Source organism: Coptis chinensis, chromosome 2 (assembly GCF_015680905.1).
Source record: "Coptis chinensis isolate HL-2020 chromosome 2, ASM1568090v1, whole genome shotgun sequence".
Classification (NCBI taxonomy): Eukaryota; Viridiplantae; Streptophyta; class Magnoliopsida; order Ranunculales; family Ranunculaceae; genus Coptis; species Coptis chinensis.
In genome coordinates, this window is record NC_141457.1 from 110831328 (window position 1) to 110846377 (window position 15050).

At 39.5% G+C, this 15050-nt stretch overlaps 1 protein-coding gene across 1 annotated transcript; it reads right to left on the reverse strand.

Moving 5' to 3' along the window:
* Positions 1-11085: 11085 nt before the first annotated feature.
* LOC147520589 (putative aldo-keto reductase 2) lies at positions 11086-14987 on the reverse strand. The gene is made up of 2 exons (XM_086592135.1): positions 14021-14987; positions 11086-11316 (listed from the first exon to the last, which is right to left on the reverse strand). Exons 1-2 carry the CDS (start codon positions 14943-14945, stop codon positions 11213-11215), a joined length of 1029 nt encoding a protein of 342 aa, XP_086448261.1. The 5' UTR covers positions 14946-14987; the 3' UTR covers positions 11086-11212.
* Positions 14988-15050: the final 63 nt, after the last annotated feature.

Here is a 15050-nt window from a genome sequence, read left to right on the forward strand (position 1 = left end):
TCCCACAGGGGAGCTTTATACTTCGTGACTTTCATTGATGATGTGTCAAGAAAGGTATGGGCCTTGTTTCGACCCCCACCTACGTGGCAAACGTCCATTAGTAGGGGTCTCTATTTTATTCATTTAATCAACAGGGCTAAAGCCCAATTCGCAATGTCATGGATCAATGTACATGCCCATTAACTCATGTGGCTAAGGCTGAACCTTAGCCACATGGCTTACCACTAATGTACGTTGATTTATGTCCAGATTCATTTCTTATCAAAAAGATAATTATCAGTTGACAGTTATATTCTATCACAATTACTCAAGCAACAAGATTACTTGAGTTACAATGACTCTCTACTCTACCTATATAAATACCACATTATTTTTCATAAGGAACTACGTGGAAACTTGATCCCTAGAGAATAGATCTTGAGTACGTAGGCAGCCATTATTTGGTTCAGTTTCATCTCCCCCAACATCAAAATCCTCTGTTTCTTAGTGCGTTCGTCACCATTGCTCTCGTTGTGTTGAAGCAGTTTATTGCCGAAACATAATTGGCGCCGTCTGTGGGGAAAGAGAATTCATTATCACGTGAAACAATCAAGATGGTAAGCACGAGAAATAGACCAAATAGTCAACATATTCCTCCTACTAGCAAGAATCACAACCCTCGAAATTCAAATCGTCCGATGCATGAACCGTTGAACAATTAAGTTGATCCTAGTGGTAGGATCAATTCTCAACATCCGATCAGAAAGCAACAAGAACCGCCACCGCCCGCCATCAAAAAGGCCGTAAACCGCCGACACCATCCACTAACACCTTTGCAACAAGAAAATCGCCAAGTCGGTAATCCTCCATGCGGTCGCCCGTCGTCCATGTCAATCCTTCGGTTGACATGGATATGGACGTGGACATTACTCTCACGCCAACTAGCGGAAAAAGTGATAGTAACAGCCAATTCACCCCTAATACGGTTGGCGGGGAGTTACGACGAGTCAAAAATTTAAATAGGAGCTTGAGAAGGAAGCGGCAAAGAGGCAAAAGGCCGTGGGCGATGTTGCAAATTCAACAACATCAAGGCTTACCACGGCGGACGCAGCCATTCAGATTGTATGGGACCGTCTTGACGATCCACTTCGTCGCCCTCACCGAACGTGCTATTTTCGCTAACAATCAACCGATTACGCTCTCAGGAGTAATGACCCTATTACCCGTACTTATGAAGAGAATCGGATTGGCGGGGATAACTACTACCCTAGACATGTCCGATCTCAAAGGGAAGATTTACCTCGAGAAGCAATTTCGGGAAGACCGCCATCCGAGATATGCCTAACATGATGAAGGAAGGCGGGCATCCCGCAAAGAGCAACAAAACATGGAGAAGTGGTATAATTATTCCGACCACCCGCCAAGAGTGACTACCGCCTAGACACGGTTTAGTTCTGGAGAGACAAAGACAATCACCGGTCGGAGCCGATCATGCATACCGCCAAAGATCTCTAACTCCAATAAGAGATAATGGAAGGTATCCTCCTCCACATGGGCACGATCCGGGGCGTCCAGTTGTTCGAGCCAATACTTCAACTCTAACAGAACAACAGTTGAAAGAGTGGATTGCAAAAGAGCTTAACGATAGAGAGTCAAGGGATGTAAGAATGAAAAACTTGATACCAATGATGGAGTACTTGACAAGTTTTAAATTTCGACATTCAAGAAGCTTGCCACCATCCCGGCTTCAAACAACCCGATTTTGAACTTTATGATGAGTCGGAAGGAGATCCTGTCTTGCATATTCTATCGTTCAAACATAAGTTGGTGTTATGGGGTGGAGATGATCCGCTCATGTGTAAGCTCTTTCCATCAACTCTAAAGGGAGAAGCATTACGCTGGTTTAGTGAGTTGCCTTCAAGATCAATTCACCAATACAATGAACTAGAAAATCAGTTTGTTAATCGTTTCCGCCACAATTACAAAACGCCAAAGGATGTCGACTCACTTTTGAACATCAAGCAACAACGTGACGAAAAGTTACGTACTTTTGTTACTAGGTGCCGGAAAGCAAAGAAGACTGGCCGCTACCGCAAACGGCGGTACAAATGCCCGAAAAGAAGGCGCCGGAAGAAAGTATAAGGAAAAACTTTATCCCAGATTGACCGAGGCGACAGGGAAGGCCGACCTCGCAGATTTTGCGGAAAATCGCCATCCTAGACAGTCCGTCCCGCGTGGAAAAGAAGGCGCCGCGAAAAGAAATTATAAGGAAAAACTTCATCCATTGGATTGACCGACCGGCGGGGAAGGCCGACCTCGCGCAGATTTGCGGAAAATCGCCATCCTAGACAGTCCGGTCCGGCCAGGCAGGGAAAAAGGCGTCAAGAAAAAAAGTATAAAGGAAAACCTTCATCCTAGATTGGACCGACCGACAGGGGAAGGCCGACCTCGCAGATTTGAGAAAACCGCCATCCCGTGGTCCAGTCCGACCAGCAGGGATGGAAGGTGTCACGTATAACTAGAGGGAAGACCACAATCCCGGACATACTACCGACCTAGATAGGTTGGTTACACGCAAAGAAAAGACAATCTCGGCCGGACCTAAAAGTGTGTACGCCTACAATCTCTAACTCTTGTAAGAGGTAATGGCAGTGTGTCATCTTCCACATAGGCTCGACCGGGCGCCTCAATCTGTTTTAAATCTTCCGGGTGAAATGGATTTTACTCTTCATTACAATTTTTCCGATCCGTTGGGAAAAATAATGGAGGCTTATATCGATGATATAGTCGTTAAATCGAACAATACGGGTGATCATCTTTCCGATCTTTAACTTGTTTTGATAGGCTTAACAAGTATAACATGATACTCAATCCCGCCAAATGTCCTTTTTGGGCCTCTCTTCGAAAATTTGGGATACCTCATGACTCGTAGAGGTATTGAGGCTAATCCTCGATCGATATCTGCGCCGTTATTGATATGCCATCACCCAAAAATAAGAAGGAAATTCAACGACTTTACCGGGTCGGCTTGCCGTTCTTCATAGATTTATTTCTAAATATTTCGATCGTTGTCATCCCTTCTTCCAGACTTTAAAGAGGGCGGCAACTTGGAACATTGATTGTGAGATGGCATTGCAACAACTGAAGAAATACTTGGTTAGTCCTCCTATATTAACAAGTCCTTCAATGGGTCAACCTAGTGGCATATAGCTGGCAGCTACATTGATGGAAAAATCTATGGAAGACATTTTGCCGCCGCTAATTGGGGGCGACGAAGATCGACATGAAAACGCAATTCTAATCCCATTGACATATGGATTGTTTACTCGGATGGCTCGTGATAGTAAACTGGTCCTGAATTGGATGTGTTTTTGTTAAACCCGACGGAGAAAAGATTGGGAAATTTGATGCGACTTGGCCGCCGCTTCAAATAACGGCCGAAAGTATGAGGTCGCCATTTGTGCCTTGAGAACGGCTTTGATGATCGGGGCCGAAAGCTCCAGTTATACACGGATTTCGCCTTGTTGCCAATCGGTTTGGTGGGTCTTTTGAAGCAAAGAGATGAGTGTATGGCGGCTTATCTTAGTTTGATATGTAGTCTTGCTTTCGACAATTTGATAGCATCTCTATCACTCAAAGACCGAAATGACTTACGTCATGCAGATTCATTAGCTTATCTCTCTGCGCCGTTAGAAGCAAAGGGTCAAGACACATCACTTTTGCAATCATCTTTTCGTCGATCTAAGTTTGAACGTTTTTTCCGCTTCGCGTTCGTTACTATCATTACGAAAAAATCTGACGAAGTTACCACGTTTAACTTCGTCAGTTTAAATTTGAACGTTCTTACGCTCGCTTAGTTCATTACTATCATTACGAAAAAATCTGACGAAATTACCACATTTAGCTTCGTCAGTCTAAGTTTGAACGTTTTTACACTCGCTTAATTCATTACTATCATTATGAAAAAATTTGATGAAGTTATCACATTTAGCTTTGTCAGTCTAAGTTTGAACGTTTTTACGCTCGCTTAGTTCGTTAATATCGCTACGACAAAATCTGACGAAGTTATCACATTTAACTTTGTCAGTCTAAGTTTGAACGCTTTTACGCTCGCTTAGTCCATTACTATCGTTCCGACAAAATCTGACGAGGTTACCACGTTTAACTTCGTTAGCCTAAGTTTGAACGTTTTTATGCTCGCTTAGCCTAATATTGCAAAGTTAAGTACGCATTGGGGGCGTTTTTCTCTACATGGGGGCGTCTCGTTCTATTTCATTTCAATTACATAAATCTACAACATTGTCAGTATTCCGCAGGTATGTTATCTGACACAACAACAATATTCAATAGCAAACTCATCTTTATTTTTATTTTTCATCAAAAGAAGTTTTAGCTCTATGGTATTATATTCACAATTACTTAATCAATTGTCTCTCAATTGTCTTTACGGTTGTTCGATTAAATCTTCTTTTTCTTCTTGAAAATCTGCATTCGTTTAAGCTAAGCGCTTCCCGGTTAATTATCTTCCGACTTCATTATTTTTTCTAAGGCATTGTGCCGATCTTTCTACGAAAAATTTTTCGAGTGAAAATTTTCGTCAGCTTCATTATTTTTTCTAAGGCACTATGCCGACCTTTCTACGAAAAATTTTTCGAGTGAAAATTTTCGTCAGCTTCATTATTTTTTCTAAGGCACTATGCCGACCTTTCTACGAAAATTTTTTCTGAGCGAAAATTTTCGTCAGCTTCATTATTTTTTCTAAGGCATTGTGCCGATCTTTCTACGAAAAAATTTCCGAGCGAAAATTTTAAGGTCAAGATCGTTATTTTTCTAAGGCATTGTGTCGATCTTTTTTCTAAAAAAATTTTCCGGCGAAAATTTTCGTCGATTTCATTATTTTTTCTAAGGCATTGTGCCGATCTTTTCTCTGAAAATTTTTTCGTTTAAAAATTTTCGACAGTTTCATTATTTTTTCTAAGGCATTGTGCCGATCTTTCTACGAGAAATTTTCCGAACGACAATTTTCGTCAACGTCATTATTTTTTCTAAGGCATTAAGCCGAACTTTCTGAGCGAAACTTTCCGAGGCTCGTACAACCGTCGTTTCTCCGTACGGTAAAAATTCGCATTACGTTAACTTTCTAAGTGAAAACTTTATTTAGCTTCTTTATTATTATTTTTTTTTCTTCTCTCAGCATTGTGATCTTTCCGTTCGAAACTTTTCGTCAATATCTTTTGCTCGTAATTCCACCATTTCAACCTACGACAAAAAAACAAATATTTTCGTCAATCTTTCAGACTTAACCAAAATTTTACGATAATTGATAAAAAAAAAAAATACTTACATATCTGTTTCCGACACCGCTTTGTCATATTCTCCACACTTTTCTCCGTTTTTTCTTCGTCTTCTTTGTGGGCCAAATTTAAGTTTTATCGAAACTCAATAATTTAAGCTTAATATCCTAGTGATCCAATTTGAAGTCGCTTTCGATCCCCGAAGCTAGATTATGCCGTGGCCTCGTAGTAGTCATTTATATTGTCACCTTCTTTCCACCTCACCAAGTCTGCGATCGTCATCGAAGTTTTTTCTCGAAGTATTTTTCGCCTCCAGATAGTACGGTAGTTCTACCCGAAAAAATAGAAAAGAAAAAACAACGGGTCAGATAGGTCAAAATCCGGGTCAGCTAGCTCACAAATCGGCCATGTTAACAAAGGGCAGGTATGGTGCCCCTCCTTTATTGGCGCTGCACCATATCATGTTACTTGTATTACTATTTCAAATAAGAGGCGCCATCACTCTCATCAGTATCACCAAGTCCAAGTCCATGTTCACATTCGAGTGCTCTTTTCATTTACCGCCAGCAAGGTGTTTCACTTTGACTTGACATACTTCTTCACACTTTTAATTTTTGAACTTCTGTTGTTATATGCTGCAATGAGCCCACATACCTTGCCTCTTTTCCTGTTTTGGCAGTCCTCTTTATCTCCGCAACTAGCCTATTTTCTTCCAATTCCAATGAAGTAATTTCCTTCTCATTGCCTCTAGTGGCAGTCGTCATTTCTCTCTTACTCGCCCATAGTGCTTCTTTAGGAGGAGGGGGGTTTTGCGAATATATTCATGACTCAATTTCCCAAAAATAGAAACACCACAGATAGATTGAGGAGACGATGACCCTTAGTTACTGGGTTCAGAACAAATATTTCAGGCCAAATATCTTCTCTAAATTCGCGGATAGGTCCATTGCGTGAGTTTGTGACAGATACATGACTTCCCAGAAAACTAAAGATTTTGGTCTGGAATACTCATTCGCCGTCCATCTGTTCTATTGCGAACGTGTTCCATCATTAGTTTCCGTCTTTTTTTTATCTCATTTTACATTGCAGCTTGGACTCTTATCTAATCCGAACTCTTGTCTAATCCAACTTCATCCCTAATCTCAATTCTTATCTTCTCCACATTCTTATCTCATCCGAACACTTTGAGTCCAAGTAGTATTTAACTTCCTTTTATTACTATTATTACTATATTGCCCCTACGTATATTTTCAACGGTATAATCCAAGTATCGCTATTCCGTTGGCACGCCTCGTCGAATTCAAATTTCGTATTATTACGTGACGCGTTCGGTACAGTTTTCGCCACTCGAATTTTTTTGCAATTTTATTTCCGTGCATATTTTATTTATTTATTTTTTTTCTGTACATTTTAGGCCATCTTTTATTTAACTACATTGTGTCCCGTATACGTTAGTTTGACATTATTTCGTTCTCGATAATTCCATTAATTTTTTTGATCAATTTTCATTTTTTTTCTTTTCGCACGACACTTCGTTATACATTCCGCTCATTTTTCCGATCGTTTACGTTCACACTACACTTTGTTATACACTCCGCTTACTCTTTTATTATTTCACGTTTTCCGTGATTTATCTTCTTTTCTTTGCCATGTGAACTTTGTTCGCCTGACAAAGAGGGGGCGGTGTTTCGACCCCCACCTACGTGGCAAACGTCCATTAGTAGGGGTCTCTATTTTATTCATTTAATCAACAGGGCTAAAGCCCAATTTGCAATGTCATGGATCAATGTACATGCCCATTAAGCCATGTGGCTAAGGTTGAACCTTAGCCACATGGCTTACCACTAATGTACGTTGATTTATGTCCAGATTCATTTCTTATCAAAAAGATAATTATCAGTTGACAGTTATATTCTATCACAATTACTCAAGCAACAAGATTACTTGAGTTACAATGACTCTCTACTCTACCTATATAAATACCACATTATTTTTCATAAGGAACTACGTGGAAACTTGATCCCTAGAGAATAGATCTTGGGTACGTAGGCAGCCATTATTTGGTTCAGTTTCATCTCCCCCAACATCAAAATCCTCTGTTTCTTAGTGTGTTCGTCACCATTGCTCTCGTTGTGTTGAAGCAGTTTATTGCCGAAACAGGCCTATAGTCTGAAGACCAAGGATGAAGTACTTGGCGTGTTTGAGAAATTCCATAGTATGGTAGAAAAAGAGATTGGGAAGTTGTTGAAGTGTATTCACTCAGATAATGGGGGTGAGTACATAGGGCCGTTTGAAGAGTATTGCCAAAGTCATGGGATTCGTCATGAGCAGACCGTTCCCAAGACACTGCAACATAATGGAATAGTAGAGAGAATGAACCGTACTATTGTAGAGATGATGAGATGCATGTTGTCTCACTCTAAGCTACTTATATGTGATCAACCTATCACTGTCAAAGCCTCTGAATAATGATTATCCAGAGAGAGTATGGTCAGGCAGAGAAGTTGATTTTGGATACTTGAGGGTATTTGGGTGCAGGACATTTGTGCATATTCCAAAGGATAAGAGATCCAAACTTGACGACAAAACCAAGCAGTACATTTTTCTGGGTTATGGGGATGAGAAGTTTGGTTACAAACTCTATGATCCGATTAACAAGAAGTTAATCCGAAGTCGAGATGTGGTGTTCTTGGAATATCAAACCATAGCTGATTTTGAGGAGGGTGAGAAGCTACAAGCTTTCACTAATGATCTTGTTGATGCAGAACCAGAAGTTCCTACTGTGGAACATACAGAAGGCATTGAGAATGCAGAGAACCATGGGCCTGAAGCTCATAATGAGAATCCTATTGCTCATGATGGGATAGAACCTATTGATATAGAAGATACATATGAGATGCATGAACCACCACCAGAGCAAGCAAAAGTGCATCCTCCTGAGGCACCACCAGATGGGGCAAGGAGGTCAGACAGAGAGAGACTAGCTTCAACCAGGTATCCACCACATACGTATGTGCTACTATCAGATGGTGGAGAACATATGTACTATCAAAAGGCACTTGAAGGTACAGACAAAGAGAAGTGGTTGAAGGTCATGCATGACGAGATGTATTCTTTGCATAAGAATCACACTTATGAGTTAGTTGAGAAACCCACAGGAAGGAAAGTTCTCAAGAATAAGTGGATTTACAAAGTCAAGCATGAGGAGAACAATCCACACCCAAGGCACAAAGCTCGCCTTGTTGTGAAGGGATTTGGTCAAAAGAAAGGGATTGACTTTGATGAGATTTTCTCTCATGTAGTGAAGATGACTTCTATCCGGGTGGTATTGGGTATAGCCACAAGTATGAACCTAGAGATTGAGTAACTAGATGTCAAGACAGCTTTTCTTCATGGAGACCTTGAAGAAAATGTCTACATGGACCAGCCAGAGGGGTTTAATGGCAAAGACAAGGAGCACCTAGTATGCAAGCTGATAAAGAGTTTGTATGGGTTGAAGCAAGCACCGAGACAGTGGTACATAAAGTTTGATTCCTTTATGGCGAAGCAAGAATACAAGAAGTCTGCTTCTGATCATTGTGTATTTGTTTAGAGATTTCCAGATGGAGATTTCATAGTGCTTTTGTTGTATGTGGATGATATGTTGATAGTTGGCCCAAACATCAACAAGATATCCAAGCTAAAGAAAGACTTGAGTAAGTCCTTTGAGATGAAGGATTTGGTCAAGCAAGGCAGATACTTGGGATGCGGATCACTCGTGACAAAAAGAGTGAGAAGGTGTGGCTTTCTCAAGAAAGTTACATTGAGAAAGTGTTGAAGAGATTCAACATGGATCAAGCGAAGCTAGTCAGTTGTCCGCTTGGTGGTCAATTCCGCATGAGCAGAGTCAGATGGAAAAGATTTCTTATGCATCCGCAGTGGGCAGCTTAATGTATGCAATGGTGTGTACAAGACGGGATATTGCTTTCGCCGTGGGCGTTGTAAGTCGTTTTCTGTCAAATCCGGGAAAATAGCATTGGAAAGGTGTTAAGTGGATATTGAGATATCTCAAGGGAACTTCCAAATCGTGTTTGTGCTTTGGTGGAAGTAATCCCTTACTTCAAGGCTACACTGATGCAGGCATGGCAGGTGATGTTGACTTGATGAAGTCCACCTCCGGTTATCTGGTTACTTTTGCAGGGGGAGCAATTTCTTGGCAATCAAAGTTGCAAAAGTGTGTTGCTCTCTCTACTACAGAAGCCGAGTATATTGCAGCCACTGAGTGTTGCAAAGAGATGCTATGGATGAAGAGGTTCTTCGACGAACTGGGGCTAAAGCAGAAACAGTTTGTAGTTCTATGTGACAGTCAGAGCGCCATCCATTTGAGCAAGAATATGAGTTTCCATTCTAGATCCAAGTACATACATGTGGGTTATCATTGGATTAGAGAAGTACTCGAAGACAAGCATTTGTGTATCGAAAAGATCCATACCAACAAGAACGGGTCGGATATGATGACCAAAGTCTTACCGAAAGGTAAGTTTGATATTTGTTGTCTGCTACCGCCAGAATGGTAGCAGACTCCTCCTGTTGATTTGGAAATTGCATGGAGGTATCCCCTCTCACTGTTCGGGAGGGGGAGATTGTTGGCGTTATCCCTCACATGAGGAGAAAAGGTGTTATGCTTGCGTGCATAAGCCTGAGCGACCATAAATTTCGAGAATAAGGCTTTTAAAAAGAAATGACCAGCGTTCATGCCTTAGTCGACTTCAGGAGCTCTTGGTAGCGACCCGCTCGACTTGGCCTTGCCCAAGGCGCACCCCGCGCCCATGCTTATTTTCGAAGAATTCTATTTTTGTGGACCGCGAGTTTGCAATAAGGGTTGGGGTTTTTGGCAAAACCTATGACTCAGAAGAGACACGAAAATACACAAGAACAAATAGAGAAACCCAATCTTGAAAGCAATCAAGATTGAGAGATAACATTTACAGAGATACAACCCTGTAAAGAAAGAGGAGTGATCTAGTAAGGTGAGAGACTGCAAAGAGTGATTGTAATCTTCCTTCCCGCTTTATAAAGGACTAGCTCTTGTGGAAGTAGGCACTATTGGCCGAACCACGTTAAATTTTTGTGTTGTGGTATACTTTTACTGCTTTACATTATTATCTGTTGTTAATAGTTGTTTAGCGAGTTGGGCATGTTAGTTTGGTTGTAAGAAATATTTAGAATTTGTCTGGAGTTGAATTGTGTTCAAATACAAATTATCTGTGTAGTAGAGATTGATTGATATCAGTGTTAAACCCCAACAAAAATGGGGTGGTGAGCAAAGAAGACATTCACAAATGCATATAAATGCATATCAGAGAAAACAAATGGACTACAGTCCATTGAATTCAAGAGGGAGCAGTTAAATGAAAACAATCAGGGAAGCAGTAGCTGTCCTTCTCAGAGGAATTTTCAAATGTTTATCGATAATATTAGATGAGTCCAGCTACACAGTAACCGGTTACTGGGATCAAATCCCAGCAACCATTACAAATTGTCGTTGGATTGTCTCGATCACGGATCTCGGCACACACACACGGATCTCGGCGCACACACACGGATCTCGGATCTAAATCAATGGTGATTTGTAACGGTTGCTGGGATTTGATCCCAGTAACCGGTTACTGGAAAGTCGAACCCATATTAGATATCCAAGAGTTAATTAAAAATGGAAAATATTAGATACCCAAGAGTTAATTAAAAATGAAAAATATTAGATACCCAAGAGTTAATTAGATATCGTCCATTGCAGATAATTGGGTACGAAATTAAATTAAAAATCCAAGAGTTTGTTCGCATAAACATACTGCTTTATTGAAACAAAAAAAATGCACACTAATGCTCACACTGAACGTAAAGAAAAGTAGGCACACATCACCAAAACTTGTAAAGCCAGTTCTCAATATCAATTATCTTCACTTACTCTTCCATGAAGACAATTCCGGAGTATCTGATTCCTTCCAAGTCCTTATACCCGTTCCATATCTTTCGCCCTTAACAGCGTCTTCCGAAGCTAAACCTTCAAGCTCAGCCATCTCTTCAGGTGAAAGCTTCACAGATAGAGCACCAATATTTTGATTGAGATTTTCAATTTTAGTAGTGCCTGGAATTGGACACACATCATTCCCCTGGTTATTCAATTTTAGTAGTGCCTGGAGCAGACCAATATATTTTGGGTGGACCAAACAGAAAAACAAAGTTATAATGCACCTTAAACCATGATGAGGGTCCATTATCCATGTTACCAAACAGGGCCTATACGAATCATCTACTAGCACAGTCCACGTCAACTTTATTATTTAGTAATTACTTCGATACAATTTTCGCCATCCATTTTTTTTTCGATTTTTGTGCCACCTATTTTAAATCTCACTTCAACTTCTTTCAATTAATTACATTGTATCCTCATATAACGTAGTTTGAAATTATTTAGTTTACATTGATTCATTCACACATATTTATCATATTTACCAACATTACATTTTCACATATAATTATTCGATTAAATTAACACACCCCCTGGTTATTCATTATGCTTATTATTTTCTCATTACTTTTTCTCATTGATTTTCTTTTATCTTCTTTGCCATATGAATTTCGTTCACATGTCAAAAGGGAGTGATGTTCGACCCCCTACAATTTGGCGGGCAAACGCGTCAATTTGTAGGGTCTCCACTTTATTAGTATAATCAACGTATTAAAACCCATTTGTAATATCATAAATCAATGTACAATTTCGTTAACTTCGTGGTAATGCAGAAATTTGAACTCTAGCCACATAACTTGCCATTTACATACATTAATTTATGTTAAAATTCGTTTCGTATCAAAGAGATAATCATCAATTAAGAGTCATGATCAATTACAGTTTTGATCAATTACAGTCATGATCAATTACAGTTACTTGAGCTACAAGAAGTCTCTATTCTACACATATAAATAAAAAACTATTTTTCATAAAGAACTACGTTCTTGAGACTTGATCCTATCGATAATTTGGATACGTAGGCAACCGAAAGGTATAATCTCATCATTCACTCGATCATCATCACTTTTCTCACAACTTTTTTACGTTATTCATATATTTCGTCACTGCTTAGTGTTTTGATCATATTTGGTCGAAACAATCACATTGCAATGAAGTTACAGACGGCTCGGGTAAATTACAAATTGGGTATAGAACCAAATAGATGGGAGGGGGAGGGAATAGCAGTGCCATGGTACTCTCAAGCAAACATGTTGTAGTACCCAGCCATAGCGTGCTTCTTAAGTCAATGTGAGTGGATTGAGTGGATTCAAGTGTTAAGAGGCAATTGGAACCATCATGCCGTTGATTTCATTTCCACCATTTTCGGATCAACCAACCAATGCGAAGCTTGTAGTGGACGTATTTGAGGTTGGTGTAAAACTGTAAAAGCTTAAGAGGGTGAAGATGGGGTGGTAAGCAAAGAAGACATTCACAAATGCATATAAGAGAAAACGAATGGACTATTGTCAAAACGAATTAAATTTCGTTTTCGGTCATTGTTTCGGTGACCACATAAAACGAAAATATAAAAAATTTCGAGAAAATTTCATGAAAAGTAAGAAAAAAACTGTGAATACATTAACAAAAATAATAAATATAGGTAACAACTATACTTTCAAATTTAATTGTCTATATACCAAAAATGATCAAAATAAGCAGCTCTCTATCTCAAAATTAATAATCCTCTCAAATAGACATATATATATATATCACTAATCAAATGTCTCCCATCTCACAAATCAAAATGGAGGGAGAAGAAAAAGCTTACCTAGGTGAAATTAGATGAGTCTCTTAAATCTTTGGACGGCTCAGTTAAAAGTTCGGAAAAAATTAGGTTATTAATTATTAATAACTTAGTAAATAAAAATACAAAATAAACAAAATTAGCCTCTATTTTAAATATTTATTACATTTGCTACCATTTCAAAAGTTTTGTAAAAACTGCAAATTAGTGAACAAAATGGATGAAAATCGAAAAAGTGTTGAAATATTCGTGAAAAGTGATGTCATCACTTTGAAAACTTGCAAATAGAAAATAGAAAGGGTAGGATTTGAAATGTTTATGTGCCCACCAAAAACAAAAATATTCACGAAATATTCGCGAAAATTTTGGAAATTTTGTTCCTTGACAACTAACAGTCCATTGAATTCGAGAGGGAGCAGTTAAATGAAAACAATCAGGGAAGCAGTAGCTGTCCTTCTCACTGGAATTTTCAAATGTTTATCGATGATATTAGAAGCTGCCGCTCATCTTCTTACTAAACATGATATTTCATCATCAGTCTGTCCTATTTGTTGACTACAGTGTCCAGAGTAAAATCTGGTAGTTTTAATTCATATATTTTCGGTCTAATCAATGTGCAAAAGAGGTGAAATGCACAATCTATAAGAGATCTCAACAAAATTAAAGAAACACCATGTATACAAAATTTAACACCTAGGAAATTAAATTAAAATACCAAGAGTTATTTCGCATAAACATTCTGCTTATTGAAACAAAAAGAACGCACACTAACATTCACACTGAACATAAAGAAAAGTAGGCACACATCACCAAAACTTGTAAAGCCAGTTCTCAATATCAATTATCTTCACTCACTCTTCCATGAAGACAATTCCGGAGTATCTGATTCCTTCCAAGTCTCTGAAACCATTCCTGTTCTTTCGCCCTTAACAGCGTCTTCCGAAGCTAAACGTTCAAGCTCAGCCATCTCTTCAGGTGAAAGCTTCACAGATAGAGCACCAATATTTTGATTGAGATTTTCAATTTTAGTAGTCCCTGGAATTGGACACACATCATTCCCCTGGTGATGAATCCATGCTAAAGCCAGCTGCGATGGAGTGCATCCCTTTTTAAGAGCTATCTCATTTACGAGATCGAATAAAAGTTCGTTATGCTCCAGATTCTCAGGTTGAAACCTCGGTAGCAGGTGCTTTCGGATATCACCCTCAGACAAGTTCTCAACCAGCTTTGCACCTGAGGAAAGAAACCCCCTTCCTAAAGGACTATAAGCAACAATTCCAATACCAAGTTCTCTACAAACAGGAACAATTTCTTCCTCGACGTCTCTTGTCCACAAAGACCATTCTAACTGTACAGCAGTAATTGGATGCACCGCATGTGCTCTTCTAATTGTTGAAGCAGATGCTTCAGACAAACCAATATATTTAATTCTCCCTTCTTCAACTAATTTCTTCATTTCTCCGATCGTTACTTCAATAGGAACTCCGGTATCGACGCGATGTTGGTAATAAAGATCGATGCAATCAACTTGTAGCCTCTTCAAACTAGCTTCACAGGCTGCTCTAACAAAAGCAGGATCTCCACGTATGCTCCTTTTCCCATCGCCGAAATGGACACCAAACTTTGTAGCTAACTCCACTTTGTTGCGAATGTCTTTGAGAGCTTTGCCTAGAAGGATTTCATTTGTGAGTGGACCGTACACGTCGGATGTGTCGAGGAAAGTAATGCCTGTATCGATGGCATGGTGAATTAAATCTATCATGTCGGATTCAGGCTTTGGAGGACCGTAAAATGCCGACATCCCCATACATCCTAGACCTTGTCTAGAAACCTCAAGGCCTTGAGAACCCAATTTCATCTTCTCTATCTTTGCCATCTTTATTATGATTTTGTTTTGGATTGATCTGAAACTATCTTCAGTGGGTGAGTGGAATATATACTCGACTAAGCAATGTGACGTTTGGAATGACGTTAATGCTGA

Excerpts from the sequence above, each read along its gene's own strand:
- LOC147520589 (XM_086592135.1), bottom strand. The coding sequence starts at position 14,945 with ATGGCAAAGATAGAGAAGATGAAATTGGGTTCTCAAGGCCTTGAGGTT. Across the intron at positions 11,317-14,020 it reads AGAGATGGCTGAGCTTGAAC|GTTTAGCTTCGGAAGACGCT; the intron begins GTTTAGCTTCGG and ends CTGAGCTTGAAG.